The sequence below is a fragment of the Vulpes lagopus genome, chromosome 21, assembly GCF_018345385.1.
Source record: "Vulpes lagopus strain Blue_001 chromosome 21, ASM1834538v1, whole genome shotgun sequence".
Classification (NCBI taxonomy): Eukaryota; Metazoa; Chordata; class Mammalia; order Carnivora; family Canidae; genus Vulpes; species Vulpes lagopus.
The window spans coordinates 16814421-16832355 of record NC_054844.1 but is presented as its reverse complement, the minus strand read 5'-3'; the positions used below and the strand labels follow the sequence as shown (position 1 = coordinate 16832355).

The following is a 17935-nucleotide window of genomic DNA, read 5'->3' as shown; positions in this document are numbered from 1 at the left end:
ATCTGTTAGCTGTTTGAAAACATGTGCTTTGTGAGATTAGAAGAATACCATTTTCTTCTTTTAAAAAAAGCTACTCTTTCATGAAAAATTTCCATATTATCACATAAAAGGATCCAGAAGTAATTCAATTTTAAAAACATTTGTTTTCTGCTAGAACTTTATTTCCTTCAGTTACATGATGTATATTGAGGTGAAACAAATACCTCAATTCTGATGAAAAGAATCCATTTGTATCTAAATATTTATTTTGCTATTAGTAAATCTACAAATTCACACATGTTGGTCAATAATCCCATGGGACTAAATAACCAACATTTGAAGACCAATTATGACATCATTAGATTGTTTTTTTCTGTGTATATTTTTCTTTATATCTTTGGGTTTTTTTCTGAAGACTTTTCCCTCCCCACACTTATTTGGAAGATTGCTAAATATATATTTCAGATTATGTAAGCTTTTTTCAGTTTAATTTTCACACTAAGATTTTTAATAGTCACAACTTATTTTTCTGCATGGTATAAGTACACACATAACATTATTCTATGATTTTTTTCTAATAGCATCAACACAACTTAAAGATAACACATATTAAAGACATTATATTCCTAATAAATTTCTGTATACTCAGTTTCTATAATCAAATTAGTGACCATATCAATCCCATTCTAATAAAATAGTATTTAATTATTTTTAGTATTATTTGGTTCATGAAAGATATTTTGTCACTCTTTTATCTAAAATTTTCTCAGTTATTCTTGCATATTTTCTTTTCCAAATAAGCTTTCTACATTCAATTAAACCATCTATGTTGGTATTTTAATTATCCTTGCATTTTACTTTTAGATTGATTTGGTAGTAATTACAACATTGGGTCTTTGTATTTATGTTTGTCCATGTAATTTTATAAACGTCAGTAACCTGAGAATTCATCAGATAAATATTATACATTCCTTTTTAGTTTTATTCTTTTTATTTCTTTTTTTTCCTTTGTGAAAAGGACTGGGTTTCTATTATAGTATGTTAATAATATACCTAGCTGAAGTTTCTCAGAGGATTAAATGTAGTATATCTGGAAAACATTTTATAAATTATATGTTATACATTGTGTTAAACATGTTAAACATGTTAGTTGTTATTTTTATTACTTGGAATTACTATTTTTATGTAATTTTATGTTTATCTTTTGTTGACTATCTTACTGAATGTTTTTATGTATGCCAATAATGTAGATAATATAGTTAATGAAAAATAACATTTGTAGATCATTATCATTTGTCTCCCCATTTTCATATGTGCTATTTTTTCTCCTCATTGTATTGAATAGGACTACCAAATTCTGGGCTAAAATTAACAGACAAAATACTTTTATTAGGAATATGAGTAATAATTCTATAGGTATTTGTTATTTTCTGATATTTGGATTAAAAAATAACCTTAATCAAGTTAAGAAATCTGGATTACAAAGTATTTTATTATTTAAAGATTTTATTTATTTGAGAGAGAACACAAGCTTGTGAGTGAGAGGGTTGTGAGGGGAAAGAGGAGCAAAGAAGAGAGGGGGAAGGACAAGTTGATTCCACACTGAGTGGGAGCCTGCCACGGAGCTCTATCCGTCAACCTTGAGATCATGACCTGAGCTCAAATCAAGAGTCGGATGCTTGGGGCTGCTGGGTTGCACAGTCTGTTAAGGGGCTGGCCCTTGTTTTCAGCTCACATCATGATCTCAGGGTTATGGGATTGAGCCTCATATTCAGCCTCAATCCTCTTCCTCTCCCTTTGCTCCTCCCTGCCCCATGCTCGATTATTTTAAAAAAAATCTTGAAAAAAAAAAAAAAGATCCTTAACTGACTGAGTCACCCAGGCACCTCTGTTTATTTTAAGTGGCTATTAAATTTAATGTAATGCTTTTGGATGCATATTATTCATGCATTTTTTTTCTCCTTTATCTTGGTAATGTACTGGAATATTCTACCAAATTTCCTGTTGTTTCATTGTCATTCTTAGAATAAATTCTACTAGCTCATGACACTTGGCTCTTAAAATAACATTTCTGGATTTGATTTGCTAGTATACTTAGGAACTAGGATCTATATTAGTTAGCATTGTATTTTTTTTTAAGAAAAGATTTATTTATTTATTTATTTATTTATTTATTTATTTATTTATGAGAGATCCAGAGAGAGAGAGAGGCAGAGACCTAGGCAGAGGGAGAAGCTCCCAGAGGGAGCCTGCTTCTCCCTCTGCCAATGCAGGACTCCATTCCAGGACCCCAGGATCATGACCTGAGCCAAAAGAAACAACCACTAAGCCTCCCTAGTGCCCCTTAACCTTGTATTTCTTTGTTTTCTGTTTGTTTATGTACGCCATTCATGTCTGGTTTAGATTATGATAGACACAGAAAATGACATGGAAGTAGCCCATCTTTTCAAGGTTCTAGAATAGTATATGGAACAAAATAGATATTCTTTCTCTTTGGAGATTTTTTTAAAATCACTCCACTTTTGTGAATCTGAAACTTTTGGTGGAGAAATTCTGCATCTATTCTCACAGAAATTACAGGGAAATATTAGCTAAGAAGGGGTGGTTAACCTGACCTCAGAGAAATAAATATTAAACAGATAAAATTATAGCATTAATGAACACCTGATATGTAGTTTGTTATTTTTTAATATTTAATGTCCATCTCCTACGAGCAGAACCTACTTTTTCATTAATATGTCTCTAACACTGAAAATAGTGCCAGACCCATAGTAAACAATAAATTTTTATTCATTCAATAAATGAATAAAGTAATAAAATAATTTTGTTTCGGTTGTGAGAGGATTCTAGATAGTAGAAGTAATATGTCTATCAGAATATAATATTTTAGCATCCTTTACCTGAGGCCAAAAAATATATAAAAATTCTGTTTTTTAGAAAAGTATGTACATAATTATGTTCTCTCCATTCAGGTTTATAGCTTCACTCTATTCCAACACTCGACTGCTTTTTTTACTATATTTATTTTTGGAATTCAGTGGAAGTGAAGGAGGAGGATATGGTGTAAGAACTATATATTATTTTCAATATCATGTATGCTATGAAGTTAAGCTTTTCCTTTCTATCAGTAGGTATACTAAACTTCCTAAAGACAGTGATCAGAACCTTTCTAAGAAGATAAAAATAGAATTTCTCCAAATACAGGGGAAAAGATTCAATTCCATAGTATAGTAAATCAGCTGGTACACTTCCTTAATAGAAAAATAATCGCTTGTTACTTTTAATATAGGTGCATGGATTAAAGAGAGAACATAGCTTATTTTTAATTTTTAAAATAATTTGTAATGAAAGGAAAAATTTGTTTCAGCTGTTACTTTGTTGATCTCATAAATTTGCCATACTTTCTCTTGCCTTTTTTTTTTCTCTTTACAGTGTCTAATTCCTTTTTTTTTTTTTTTGGAATAGACACATCTCCCTAACCCCCAAACACTCTTTCTTTCCTCTGTAGGGTTCTGCTCATGTTTTAAGTTTTACCTACTTTTTGAAGACCTTTCCATTCACTGCTTTGCTTTCCCCAGCCTTTGGTTAGAGCCCTGTTTTAGATATGTCATGTTTATTGTCATTCTAATTGTTTCAATTTTCATTTTAGTAGACTATATACTTATTAATGCAGAAGAATTCTTTATTTAATTGTTGATCTTGTATAAACTCAACACAGCTTCAATAAAAAGTGGCAGTTACTCAATGTTGGTTAAAGACATGCATTTTTAAAAAGCATATTATACCTGTGATCAACCCAGCTTAGAAATGAAATTCCCTTAACTTGGGCGTCAAAATTTAGTACACAAAGTTGAATTCTTGTATTTGCTGTTGTACTCTTTTCTCAACCTTCCAATATATACTTTTACAAATGGGGAGAGAGAAAGGGAAAAAAAAATAATGTGGCGATTTGTAGTAGGGGAAAATGGTTAAAAGAGATATGAAAGACTCATCATTTTGCATATTAAATTTACATCTTTATGTCATAGCAGGAATGAATTATGTCACAATACCCCTTCCAAATATTATTCCTTTTTTGATTTTTTCCCTAATTATAAAGTACTATAGAAGGGAACATGATAGATTTTTGTTTATTGTTCTTTAAGCAACATAAAGCTGCTTGCTTTATTTTTTTTTCTCAGAAACCTTACTGTTTTCTATTGGCATAAAATTTAAGAGAGAGAGAGAGACAGAGAGATTGCTTTTTAAGAAAGACATTGGAAGGGTAAAACCCTGTAGTGTCCATCCATATATCTCATTGAGAGCCTCCCAAGACTTGGAAACATGGGCTGGGTATTTATGTGCCCTGCTGTCAAACCTAAAGTAATACATATGAAAAGCCATCGTCCTCCTTCTCTCATTTCTATTCATGACCAAGTTTACTTCTTCCCTTTGTCTTTCACAGGAGAAGCCCAAGAAGATGTAGGCTCAGGTATTAGGAGAAAAATCAAAACTGATCCAATCTAAGTAGGTTTACAGGAATGTATATTCATTCTCTAAAAACTTTCTAAGAGAAATCACTTTTCTAGGTCCTAGGGAAAAGTAGATTCTGTGTACATAAAATTAGAGGCTTGGGGGCTAAGCTTTCTTAGCTTAGTTAAGAAATTCTGCAAAATTTCTGTGAAATTCTTAACTATTGACTTAAGAACTATTGACTTTATGTCTAAATAGTAACTGCAGTGTTTTTTTTTTTTTAATGGGATATATTTAAAAAGACTCCAGGAAAACATTTATAAAGTTATTATTGGACGGTAAGAGTGTGGGGCGGAGTTGGCCTTAGAGAAATGATAGCAGCATTATTAAAAAGTATTTTAAAAGCACATGCTGGGCTCAAGTCAGTATAGCTCCAGAAGACAGGAGCAGAAAGACAAGATGAATGATGTGAAGCTTGCTGTCTTGGGTGGTGAAGGAACAGGCAAATCTGGTGAGTTATGTTGTTTCCTTTGGCATGGTTCAGAATGCAAAAAGAGTGAGAAATATATTGATCTCATAGATATAGGTATATAACGTTATTTTTCATTAAAAGTTTTTATTTTTATGAGTAATAATGCAATTAACTGTATATTTATAGAATTTATAAACAGTTTGAGGAAGATAACTGAAGTATTAATTTATGCTTTTTAAAAATTCTTTGGAATAATAGTAAATTCCTCCTTCATTGTCCCAACTACTTCTTACTCTACCACACCTGCCCTCACATCCACTAGTGGCAAAGCAGTAGTCTTGAACTGATTCTTCTGCTCTGAGACTAAGGGCAGAGAAGAATTCATGGAGACCTGTGTATTTTTTTAAAGATTTTTATTTTATTTTATTTTATTTATTTTATTTTATTTTATTTTATTTTATTTTATTTTATTTTATTTGAGAGACAGCATGAGCAGGGGTAGGAGCAAAGGGAGAGGGAGGGGGACAAGTAGACTCCCACTGAGTGTAGAGCCTGACACGGGGCTCAATCCCAGGACCCCAAGATCATGACCTGAAGTCAGACGCTTAATTGCCTGAGCCATCCATGTACGACTGTGGATTATTTTTTATTTTTTATTTTTATTTCATTAATTTTAAATTTTTTTGTGGATTACTTTTTAAATGCAGTATTTTTGAAGTGAGAAAACTTAGGACAGGCATGGCTTTATAGGTGCCTGGGGACTGAGCAACAGGTGCCCTGATTTTTTTTTTTAAATTTTTATTTATTCTTTTTTTTTTTTTTTGATGCCCTGATTTTGAAAGCCATGGTTTTGTTTTATTTTACTGGAATTTGTTTTTGGTTCCATTATGATGGTGGCCAGGATGCCACCAAAGAGCTACCTGAACTTCATGAACCATACAGCTGGCCAGACCCAGGAGCTGCAACTGACCATAGAGATCCTTTTTCTGGTTTCCTGGATTTTGAAGTCCCAATATCCTCACAAACAACTGTAGAAGCTTGATCTTATCTTTGTCATTATAGCACACAGCACCTTGGAACCAGATTTAGTACAATAAAGAATATAAAGAGATGATATAGTTCTTGAGTTTCAAACCTAATGAGAGCTCTGATTCTGTTAAATAAGGCAAGCTGCTTTACCTGTTTGCATTCATGAATTAATTACATAGTGATTTGAATAGACAGATCACTTTCTTTCTAGTCTTTTAATTTTTATGGTTGTACAGTGAAAATCTTGCTATTATTTAGACTAGAATTTAATAAAGCTTTAAGGTCTGTATTAATGCTTGGTAATTTTTTAACTGAAAGATAAAACTTCATGTACATAGCTAAGTTATCTGTGTCCCAAAACAGAAGAGACCCTAAGTCCAGCATGTTTGTTTTGCAGCCCTTACAGTAAGGTTTCTTACCAAACGATTCATTGGAGAATATGCCTCTAATTTCGGTAAGTCACCACTTGAGACTTTATCACCTTTAAAATGTCAGCATTTTAATTAAACTACAGTTAAGATCACTGAAGCATTTTGATAGAATTTTCCATTGTTGCACTTTTAAGCAACTTATTTATTCAGATTCTGGTTGGAAATGCCAAAATAGGTACTTGAATGTTCTTTTATGATAAAATTCACCCAAGTTGATGTTAGGTAAGATGGATTAGAAAGTCAGTTTGTTTCAGGCTAAAATTAGAACATTAAAACTGAGATTCTCCTCCTGCCAATATTATAAAGCATGTATGAATATTTTTGCAAACTATAAAAGATTTCTGAAATTAAATAAACATCTGTTAAAAGATAAGGACAAATTAATTATAAAAGCACTAGAATGACAAAATAAAGCTTATGTTAATTGTAAAACTGTGTGAAAATAACGGGACAATTTTACCTGATTAAAGATTATACTTATCTAGGTTGCTTAACTAAGTTTCTTAAAATCATTTTACTAACTCTGCTCTAAATTTATTTTGATCAGAATTAGCATAACATATGGGAAATACCACAGTGGGGCATTAATAAAAAGTGAAGAATTTTGGCAGAGTTTTGAGTATATTTTTGGCTCAGCAATTAATCAATATAATGGTACTAATATCTCACCTGATTTAAGGCATGGGGGAAAAGTGTTTTGCTCTTTGTTTTTTAAACAAGAACAATAGATGTCTAAAAAAAAATATGAGAATTAGGAGAAAGGGGAATGATTTTTTTTCAATAATTTCTACTTAGAGTAATAGGAAGTTATCATTGCCAGTGTGTTTTTCGATGAGAAATAACTCCCTTCACAAAAAAAAAAAAAAAAAAAAAAAAAAAAGAAAAATAGCCTCCATTCATGAGGTAGCATTAGGTAGCATTATTGGAGAATTTTAGGAAGTAACTTTAAAGTATTGCATTGTGTTGCTTTCTACATGTTTCTAATATACTATTTCAGTCCATATGACATTGTGAACATTTTAGGGTAAGTTCTTGGAAACTGATTAAAGAAAGAAGAAATACATAGAAAGAGAAATTCTTATTGCTTCATTTCTCAGGTCAAATACTTCAGCCAGAAAAGTCAATATAAAACAAAGTAGGAGCCAGGCAGGAGAAAATGTTTCAGAATAACAAAACATAACATAAAACCACACCCAAAAATAACATCAACAAATCCCCTTAATCTTTTATAAGAAGTAGTTTTATAAACAAATGAAGTGCACACAATTCTGGCTGGTACATATCCATTAAAAAAAAAGAGAGAAATTTTGAAAAGACAACCGAATGAACAAAAGGTCATCCTTGCATGAGAACAAACTAGCAAAAAAATGACTCCATTTTGTAAATGAAGACCAGAAAGGGAAGATAATAAAATTCTAAAAAGTTAAGAGTTAGTGACCCCTGCGGGCAGTTTTTGAGTTTTGAGTAGATACTTTTAAATGTCTAAAAGGAACTTTTATGATTCACAGTCAGTGGTAAATCTATGAAGTTAGAAGGAACTGTCTGAAAATAGACTTTAAGGCTTAATGAAACTTGTTATAGTTTCATTAAATGTAACCTCAAAGGATTTTAAAATTCATCCCTAACCCTCTGAGGTTGGCTCCCAAAAAGCTTGCTACATGTCTTTAACTATGTGCTACATTGCTTGAATGGGGCATGATTTTTTGTCAGTGTGCCATTTTGGAGAGAAGTAGGCCTTTTATTAAACCCCGAGGAAAAGTTACAGAAAGATAGGCCTTTATTCATTTAACAAATATTTATTGAGTACCTACAATGTCTCAGGTACTCTTCTAGGTAAAAAAGCTATAGCAATGAATGAAAACAATAATTATCCAGGCCTCCATAAGATTTATATTCCAGAAGGAACTGTCCATTAAAAAAATTAAGTATAAGTTATATCACATGGTGATAGATGCTATGAAGAAAAAGGAAACATCATGGGGGAATGGCACTATTATACTATTTGACCACTTAAAATTGGATAATTAGGGTTGAACAGACACATGCTGGTGGTAAAAACTGAGCCACGAAAATATCTGGAGGATTACATTTCTCACAGGAGGAATAATTACCGAAATTCTGAGGCAGGAAATTTCTGGAAGAGGTAAGGAATGGTATGGAGGATGGTGTAGTTTGAGTACGAATAATTTGAGGAAGAATAGCCAGAGAAGTCATGGAGGACTAGACAATGAGGGCCATTCTCAGGCATTTTAAAGGCTTTGATTTATTCAAGTGAGATGGGGAGCCACTGGAGAGATTTGATCAGACAAGTGATATGGATTTGGCTACAAGGTTCACTTTTGCTCCTGTGTTGAGAATAGAGTACGCATGAAAAGGGAGTTAGGAGAGGGTAAAGCAGAGAGCTGAATTAGGAAGTTTGGTAATAATCTAAACAAAAATAATGATGTGTTAATAATGGAGAAGATAAGAAACAAACTCAAAATATACTTTAAAGAGAATGAAAAAGGAATTTTTAATAGGATAAATATGGTAGGTAAGAGAAAGACAGGATCAAGGATGACTAAAAGCTGTTAACCTGATCAACTTGAGTTATCAATATGTCACTTAATGAAATGGAAAACTGTGGAAGATAGAGTCTTTTCAGGGAAATTGGGGTTTCAGTTTTAAGTATGTTCAGGTTGAGATGTCTATTGGGTGTCCAAAGGGAGATGTACAATAGCAGTAGTTGTTTGCATCTGAAGTTCAAGGAAGGGTCTAGACTACAGATATAAATTGGGTCCATCAACGCTAATTGTTTTATAAAACTCTGGATGAGATTAACAAGGGAGTATAGATAGAGAAGAGATCCATAAACTGGACCTATGTTTGAAGTGTGAGAATACATGATGGGAAAAATAAAAAAAAAGATTAATACAGAGCAACAAGGAATAAAGAAAAAAGCATGGGAGTATGTTGCCTTGAAAGCCATGGGAAGGAAACATTTTAAGGAGGCAGGAGTGATTGATTATAGTAATGCTACTGAGGCGAGTAAGATCAAGATATAGAATTAGTCAGTGAATCTAAAATTGTAACCTTGATAAGAACAGTTATTTGAGCTAAAGCTTGATTGGAATAACTCAAAGAACTTGGGGGAGAAAAATTGGACACAGGGGTTGTAGATACTCACAAAAAGACCAGCAGAGTAATAGGGCAATTACTGTAGAGGTTGGGGGGGATCTAAAGGATTGTTAAGTTTGGAGAAATTCAGCTGTTAGTAATGATATAGTGAAGAGGAACAACTTATGATTCAGAAGAGAGGGAGAATTGATGGGGTAATGTCTTTAAGTAGATCAGTAGTAAAGGGCAACCAGTTCATAATGAATAGATTGGCTTTAGAAAGAAACATAGATACCTACGTTATAGGACAGAAGATATGTATATAAGCACAATAGCATGTAGTTGAATAGATATGGTGATAAAGTTTATTTGTAAGAAACATATGAGCAAATATAACAAATACATGTATTTAACCACTAATAATTTTAAAAAGCCACTGTAGTATTCTACTAGAAGATGACTAGTTGAATTTGCGAGACTGTGATCCAAATATATGCTAATTTTTTAAGAAAAATTCTGGAGTATTTCCATATTGACAATGAATATATACATTTTTAAATTTTTATTTATTATTTATTTATTATTTTTTGCAGAATCTATCTATAGTAAGCATTTGTATTTGGAAGGGAAGCAACTGAATCTAGAAATATATGACCCCTGTTCTCAAGTAAGTAAAACAGATATAATTTTATTTTTTCAGTCATGATTTGGAGAAGATTGGGTAAGAGTAAATGTAAATAAAGTTGCCAGTCTTAAAAGCGAAATTTATTTCCAATTCTAATTAAAATTTAAAATTAAAATTTACGATTATTTTTAATATTATAAATTCCATTATCTAGCTTCTCCATAGAGTTTTGACAAAAATGTAATAGTACAAATATTTTTGAAATAGCAATATTAGGCGCATTTATATTTCTAGGAGGTCGCAGTATATAGCTATTAGAAGTTAATAGTTTAATGGCTTCTCAGTTCAGTTTATATTTTCATCAAGTTGCATTTGTAACCATCCACTGTCAATAAACCATGAGTAAGGTAGATTTTTAGTACAAATTCCTTTGTCTATTCAAAGACAAATAAGTTAAAATAAATTATTATTTTTTTAATTTTTTTAGTGAAAAGTGAGATAGATAAAAATTTATTATACTTCCTCTGTATTTTAAAAATTTAATCACTTTTAATTAAAGAAAGAGTGACAAGGAAGAAAGAACCAAGGAAACTACCTTTGAGAAAATATCAGTCTTCAGCTTATTAAAGTCTCTTTTGGTGACACCTGGGTGACTCAGCGGTTGAGCATCTGCCTTTGGCTCAAGTCATGATCCCCGGTACCTGGGATCAAGTCCCGCATCGGGCTCCCTGCATGGAGCCTGCGTCTCCCACTACCTATGTCTCTGCCTCTCTCTCTCTGTGTCTCTCATAAACAAACAAACAAACAAACAAATACATCTTTTTAAGAAGTTCCTTTTAGGTGAAATGGGTTTCCATTAATTAATTGTCTAAAGTATAAAATACACGTGGAATATCCACCAATTTCAATTTGCTTGATTCATTTTCAGCCACAGAAAGCAAAATTTTCCCTCACAAGTGAGCTGCATTGGGCAGATGGGTTTGTTATTGTGTATGACATCAGTGACAGGTCCTCATTTGCTTTTGCAAAAGCACTGATCTACAGAATTCGAGAGCCTCAAACTAGTCATTGTAAAAGGTAAGATATTCTTCATTCCTCTCTCCGTTCTTTTTAGTAAATCATCATATAGCTATAAGCATCATTAGGAAGAGTTTAATACAGCCTTCCAATTACAAAATTTAACAGCCCTGAACAATTCACCTTCCATTCCACAGGAGTTACACATGTAGTAAAAGGAATAAGATGAGAATACTTTATATCCTGGCTGACATAAACAGTTACTTGCTCTGAGTAAATGGCTATTTTACAAGACAGCTTCTATTGTTAACATGACACTCACTCGCAAAATAATGGTCCTCTGTACACAAGACAGTTCACTTTCCAACCTTTCCTTTTCATTCCCACAAAAATGTTAAGGATACTAAATAAATCCAAATTTATTACAGTTGGCATCCAATTCGTAGTCATTGGGTTGTTCAATCTATCAAAGCAAAATAGACTGAATAATTAAGCCATTACAAATTCTGAGTATGAGAATACATTTTTCTCTGTTTCACCTCCAAAAATAAGGAGCTGATCAATGATTTACCATTGTTAATGGTTTTGACACAAGTAACTATGAAGGAAGACATAACTGTGCCTTAAACCATTCTTGCATTAGTAGATATAAGTTTAACCCTATCAATTTCCCACTTAATTTTCTTATTTTTTGCTTTAGCCTTTCGGATTTAAAATATGTATTTTTATTCAACATGCTGATATAAAGGATTCTTTGTGCTCTTGATCAGAGTTGCCCTTAGAGTCTGAAATAACATTCTAATATGGGAAGCACAAACACAATGCTAGTACTGAAAATTTGTATATGTTTTTATATCTATTTAAATATTAATTATCAAGAACTATGAGATGATAATTAACAAAGGGTATTTCCCTGGAGTCAATTGATGTAAATTCTTGTTTATATCTGATTGACTTTAGGTAAACCACTTTAATCTCTAGACCTAATTTTTCTGATTATAAAACTATTGGAAACATGGTAGGAAAAAAGGATGTGATTTTGCTAAGGTACCTCACAGCTCTGATTTCCTCTAATATTACAGGTTTTGTTTTTTGTTTTGTTTTGTTTTTTCTGAAATAAATTGTTTTAAGCATTAAATGGCCTCATACTTAAGCAGCATGACTTAGGTAAGAGATAGTAATAAAATTCCTTTGCTATTCCTCCAAATCAAAAGAATCCCTTACGAATATTGAAAAACATAAAAATAAAATCACCTATACTTGACATTTTTCAGGCAATTTTCTTGAAATACTACATAATTTTTAGAGCATTTCCAGTTCTCAATCTGTAGATAGACTCGGGTAGCAAAAATATATGCCTGTTTTATAAAGTTGCATCTGATATCTGTGACTCATACTTCAAAATATTTCACTTCATATTCCCCATTAATAATAGTTTTATAAACTATATAGAAAAAGATATTAATACCCTCAAAGTCTAACACATACAGTGCTTTTTTCCCTCACCACTCACACCATCTTGGAAATGAAACCAACTTTGAGCAGAATCTAAAGACAACATCTCTTCAGATTGAGTTGAAGACTGCATTTATCCATTTTTTCCTCTAAAGTAGATAACTTGGCAGAGTTCCGTGGCATTTGAGGACTAGTTGTCTTACTACAGCCTTCAAATGAAACTCTGTTTTAGAAATGTGCCACTATAACCAAGGAGAATATATTGATATTTGCTGAAGAAATTATCTTAACAAAGAAGCATATTTCTTAAATACATAGAAAAATTGTACAAGGTCATGAGATCATAACATTTTTCTCTAAAGTGTAGTATAATGGGTATTAACAAAGAACAAACAGCACTGAGTATTGAGTAATATTTTCCTTGGGAAAATTATATCTAAATTGTTCGAGTACAGTTACTGTTCAGTAAAGAGACATTAGTTAGTCCTTCTCTTTCAACTGATAAGGAAATGAAAAATAATACTTGGTAAGCATCTTTTGTTGCCTGTCACTGTACTAGATATTTTTATATATATCATTTAGTTTAATCTCTATAAGAATTCTATGTAATGACTGCTATTTTATTATTGTTTTACATACAGGAAAATTGAAAGTGGGAAAAGTAACAATCATGCCTTATTAGTAAACAGAGCCAGAATTCAAAAATAGGTTTATATTAATGCAGATCCTCTGCTTTAAGATTCTTGCTGTTACAGTGTCACACATCACATTCTATATAAAATAGCTTTTGTAAGTAAATGGGGATGTGTCATGCACATACATATGACTATAAGGAACACATACATGCACAGTATTTTTTTGGGGGGAGGTCATAATTCATTTTGATATAAACCTACTTAATGAGAAAAAAAAAAAGAGATGTAAAATAATAATTCCAGAGTTATGTTCTGTATTTCAGAGCTGTGGAATCAGCAGTGCTTTTGGTTGGTAACAAGCAAGATCTCTGTCACATACGAGAGGTTGGCTGGGAAGAAGGGCAAAAACTGGCATTGGATAACCGATGCCAGTTCTGTGAATTGTCTGCAGCAGAGCAATCTCTGGAGGTGGAAATGATGTTTATCAGAATTATCAAGGACATCCTGACAAACTTCAAACTCAAAGAAAAGAGAAGACCCAGTGGATCTAAATCAATGGCTAAATTGATCAATAACGTTTTTGGAAAGAGACGGAAATCTGTTTAGCAGACATGTAATCCTAGGGAATTTATCATATTAGACAGTTTCGGATATTTACATGATATTAAATTTACCCTTTGTATGCAATTAAAAAATAATTCTTTTAGAGATATGAAATGACTGAATATAAGCCACAGCCGTGTTTTCAAATATATAGTTTTCCTTTTTGGTTGTTTGTATCTTTGTATCTTGTATTGTGACAAGATACAAACAACCAAAACTATATATTAAACCTTTTTCTTTATTACATGGAATAGCACTCACTATAATTTATTGATGCATTGCTATGCAGTTAGCCTTGCCGAATAAACTCTGCTTAATAATTTTATTAAGCTACCTTCCCATAGACCTCAAGTGACCTTTATTTTATTTATTTCTTTTGAATGAAATATGTAGTTGTATTTCACATAGTTAATATAGTGCTGAATTTATAAACTTGTGAAAGTTCACAATTTAGTAGAAATGCATGAATTTAACTTTGAAAGTGCCTTTCCAGTAATTCAGTGAGTTCTTGCTTACATCTTGGTATTATTTATTACTCATACTACTTATTTTACTTATAATTTAGGCCATAAGAAGTTAAGTTCCTTGCCTGTAAGTGCTGTTTTTTATTTGGTCTGATGATGAAAAATTCTGCCTCTGCTTGTAGTCTTTGCTAAGAAGGGTAATCCTCACAAATTCACTTACATGGCTTTTTATACAAAACAGATCAGTTGTTTTTAGTGCATAGAGAGATCCATACATCCCAGGGAAAGAAAAAGAAAAAGTAAAAGCTGGTTGCTAAGTATATATAGCCTCGAAGACCTTATTGTCCTTAAAGAAATATTGTATTAGACAAACATTTGGGGCCTTCTCAGATTTCTTTGAGGACAATTTCCTTCAAAAATCAGCTGTTTACCCTCTGGACCTAAGTACCACTGCTGCTGACCTCATTGCATTTCAAGTTACGGTCTAGACCTAACCTCAGCCGAATCACTGATAACTAAGTTTAGGTCTCCAGAAGTTAAACTGAGAGTACAAGCAATGCTACAGGTGCTGGTTAACATGTATTGGCAAGAACCTGGGGGCCAAGGTGGAAGAAGAGCTTGAGTGGAGGGTGGTAGGCAAATGGGGGGACAGGTGACACAGAACATGAGCCTGCAAAAGGGAGGATTCATTGACATGGTGTTCCTCACCATGAGTCATGATTCCACATTATAGGAGCCACACCTAGAGCTCATCCATGTAGCTTTGCTGTTCCCTGGAAGCCTGGCCTTGATACACTACAGTAAAAGTAGTGGAAATAATAACACACTGTGTGATAGAATATAAAGGAGCTCAGAACAGTCATAAAGATAGGGGAGTTAGAACTGATATGGCAGGTTGGCCCAAAAACCCACTGTCTGACTGTGTTGCTTGGAACTATTCAGAGGAATTTCCTCTGCTGAGGAGGTGAGGAGGCATAGACAACTTTGAGAAACTTAACTGTGACTGTGCTGTATAGATCAGAATTGGCAGTAGGGATGTTGCCATGAAACTGTGCTTCTCACTATCAGCCCAGTGACAGAATCCTGGAAGAGCAGAATCTGGATGCCAGCATTTAACTTGTTTCCTGTTATCCACCCACCCCCAAAGAAGTGCTGCTATATCTGGGGCAGAGGCTCCTTTCCTAATCCTGGCTGATTGGAAGTGACATACTCAATCAGCTAGATGGAGACAGAGTCCATATAAGCCCATGCATTGCTTCCATCCATGCCACTGTGACCACTGTTATCCTGGATCCGTTTTGTAAGCACAAAGATGGCCAAGAAAAGGAGCAAGGTGATATCTGCAGGACAGATCATCCTGTCCATCTGGTTGTATAGTGACTTTTCCTTGGTGGATGCACTCTGATGGGCAGTGACATGATACACAAAGATAGGTATATTTTATGCCCTCTCTAAGAGATCCATTCATACATTTTTTTTCTCTAGTCTTTCTTGTCACTGTCTTCCAGTTTTACTTTATACTGGTCTCTGACCAACTGGCAAAATCACTGATTGCTTCCTAGAAATCTATACCATGTGCCACCTTTCCTAACATACAAAGGGTAGATCACCAAGTATACATCTTGAAGCTCTGGCAAATGGGATAATTTGCTAATGAAGTTCATGGTAGCCTCCATGTAATAAGGCCCAGTCCTCTTATGACTGGGACTAATATCACAAGCTTAAGAAAGCTTTCTGTCAACTAGGGACATTCAGGTTAGATTGCTATGTAAATGGGAAATAAACTCTTATTGTGTGATGTTATGTTAGAAAATTCAGTGATATAATATTTTTAGTCAACTATTTACAATGATTAAAAAATAATAAAAAAACTATTTACAAGGATTTTATTAATCTTTTATAGTCTCAATATTCAATGACATTATATGTATATGTTTATATGTAAATACATACCAGTTTAATCATTATACCTTAATTTTTTTCCCTCATTCTCTTGGATAATCTCCGTTTTAGAGATTTAGTCTTCATTCTTTAGAATTATTTTCCTACTTTAAGAAAGATTCTTTTGGGATGATTTTGTATGAAAAACAACATATTGATTCATGTTATATGCAAGAACTCTTAATGTCAAAATGGTAGGAAAATTTCTTAATAGCTTAATCCAAGCTTATGTGTCTGTAATGTTTCAGAGTTCAAAATTCCTGTTAAGGATACTAATGTTCATATGTATTTTTAAATTTTATTTATTGTACCTTGATTTTTTTTTGTCAAGATAATTTGGGATAATGCATCTCATTATAAGGAATCAGTGGAACATGGCAATGCAAACAAACATTCTTGTACAGACAAACACACAAAAGATAACTATGTGAGGTGATAGATGTGTTAATTGATTGCAGTTTGATTGTGGTAATCATTTTACAATATATATGTATATTAACCCATCATATTGCAATTTTGCTTTTCCATTTACCTCAACCTGGAAAAAAGCAGTTTTACATTAAAAAAATTACATTTTAAGTGCCGTGTCTGTGAAGCAACTTTAGAAATGCACACCTGATTATTTCCAGAGTGATATTTAAAACTACTGGATTAATTTCCTCTTTTATGATGTGACAGTTTTAAAACATGTTCACACACTTTTGACACTTCTTCCATCAAAAGGTTAAATCTCATTCCCCTCTCCATGATTGTGAATCGCCCTTATTGACTCTCTTTTAAAAAACGGAATAAGGTGGAAGTAATAGATAGGACTTAGGAGACCAGGTTGGGAAAGGTGCTAGAGCTCCCATCTGTTCCTATGTTATCTGTTCTCAAATGTCCCATGTGTGCCTCCCTGGGAATAAGTTTTGGGAGCCATGAGTCAACATGTATGAATCTGGCTTCCCTGAAAGCACCTGACTAGAGACCCAATGTGTCAGCAAATCTTCAGGTGATTCTAGTTTCTAACCTTGCTCTAGCTGATGCTGAATAGAGCAGAGATGAGTTAGCCCAGAGAATCTTGCCCCAGTTGCAGATTTGTGAGGATAATTACCATTGTTGCTGTTTGGCTGTTGTTAAACCATTGTCTTGGGGTTGTTATGTGATAATAGATAATTAGAGTAGATAATTTATTAAAACTTTTGGCAATTCAGACAATACAAAATATTTGGCTTTCTTACTGGGGATAAATGGTGAAAAAAAGGATTCTTCCAACTAGCTTCAAAATAGTCCAGACCTGAAGTTGTCTCAACTATAATTTTCTTGTGACTATAATTCACATGTTTTCTTGTGACTATAATTTTTGTGACTATAATTCACATGTAAAAAAACTTGCAAAAACCTAAAAAATAATAAATTACAGTTTTCCAAAGTGAGAAAACTACATCTGCTTACAGAGAAACAAATACATCAACATTAGACCATAGAATATTGTAGGTGGAAGATAGCAAGTGTGTCTATAAATCTCTGAGAGAGTTAAGCTGTATCACTAGGCTGGGAATTGCCTATGCTGCTTCTAGTAAAAAAGATGCTGTCGTTCACTTTGGATGAGCTTCAATGAGATAACACAGAATGAGGGGCAACAGCCCAGGAAGGGAATGCCAAAAGGGAGGGGCCTTTAAAATGGCTTTGATTTAATACAAGGTATGCACTATTAATAAAGAGGTTGAATGATACCTGTATGTTTTATAGGTTTA

General features: G+C 33.0%; 1 protein-coding gene and 1 long non-coding RNA gene across 2 annotated transcripts in view; one reads left to right on the top strand and one right to left on the bottom strand.

Moving 5' to 3' along the window:
* The window catches only part of LOC121479647, a 112648-nt gene that overhangs the window by 47725 nt on the left and 46988 nt on the right, over positions 1-17935 (bottom strand). The gene's annotated exons all lie outside the window — the stretch shown is intronic.
* RERGL (RERG like) lies at positions 4836-17752 on the top strand. The gene is made up of 5 exons (XM_041735341.1): positions 4836-4942; positions 6330-6386; positions 10053-10126; positions 11013-11161; positions 13515-17752. Exons 1-5 carry the CDS (start codon positions 4840-4842, stop codon positions 13795-13797), a joined length of 666 nt encoding a protein of 221 aa, XP_041591275.1. The 5' UTR covers positions 4836-4839; the 3' UTR covers positions 13798-17752.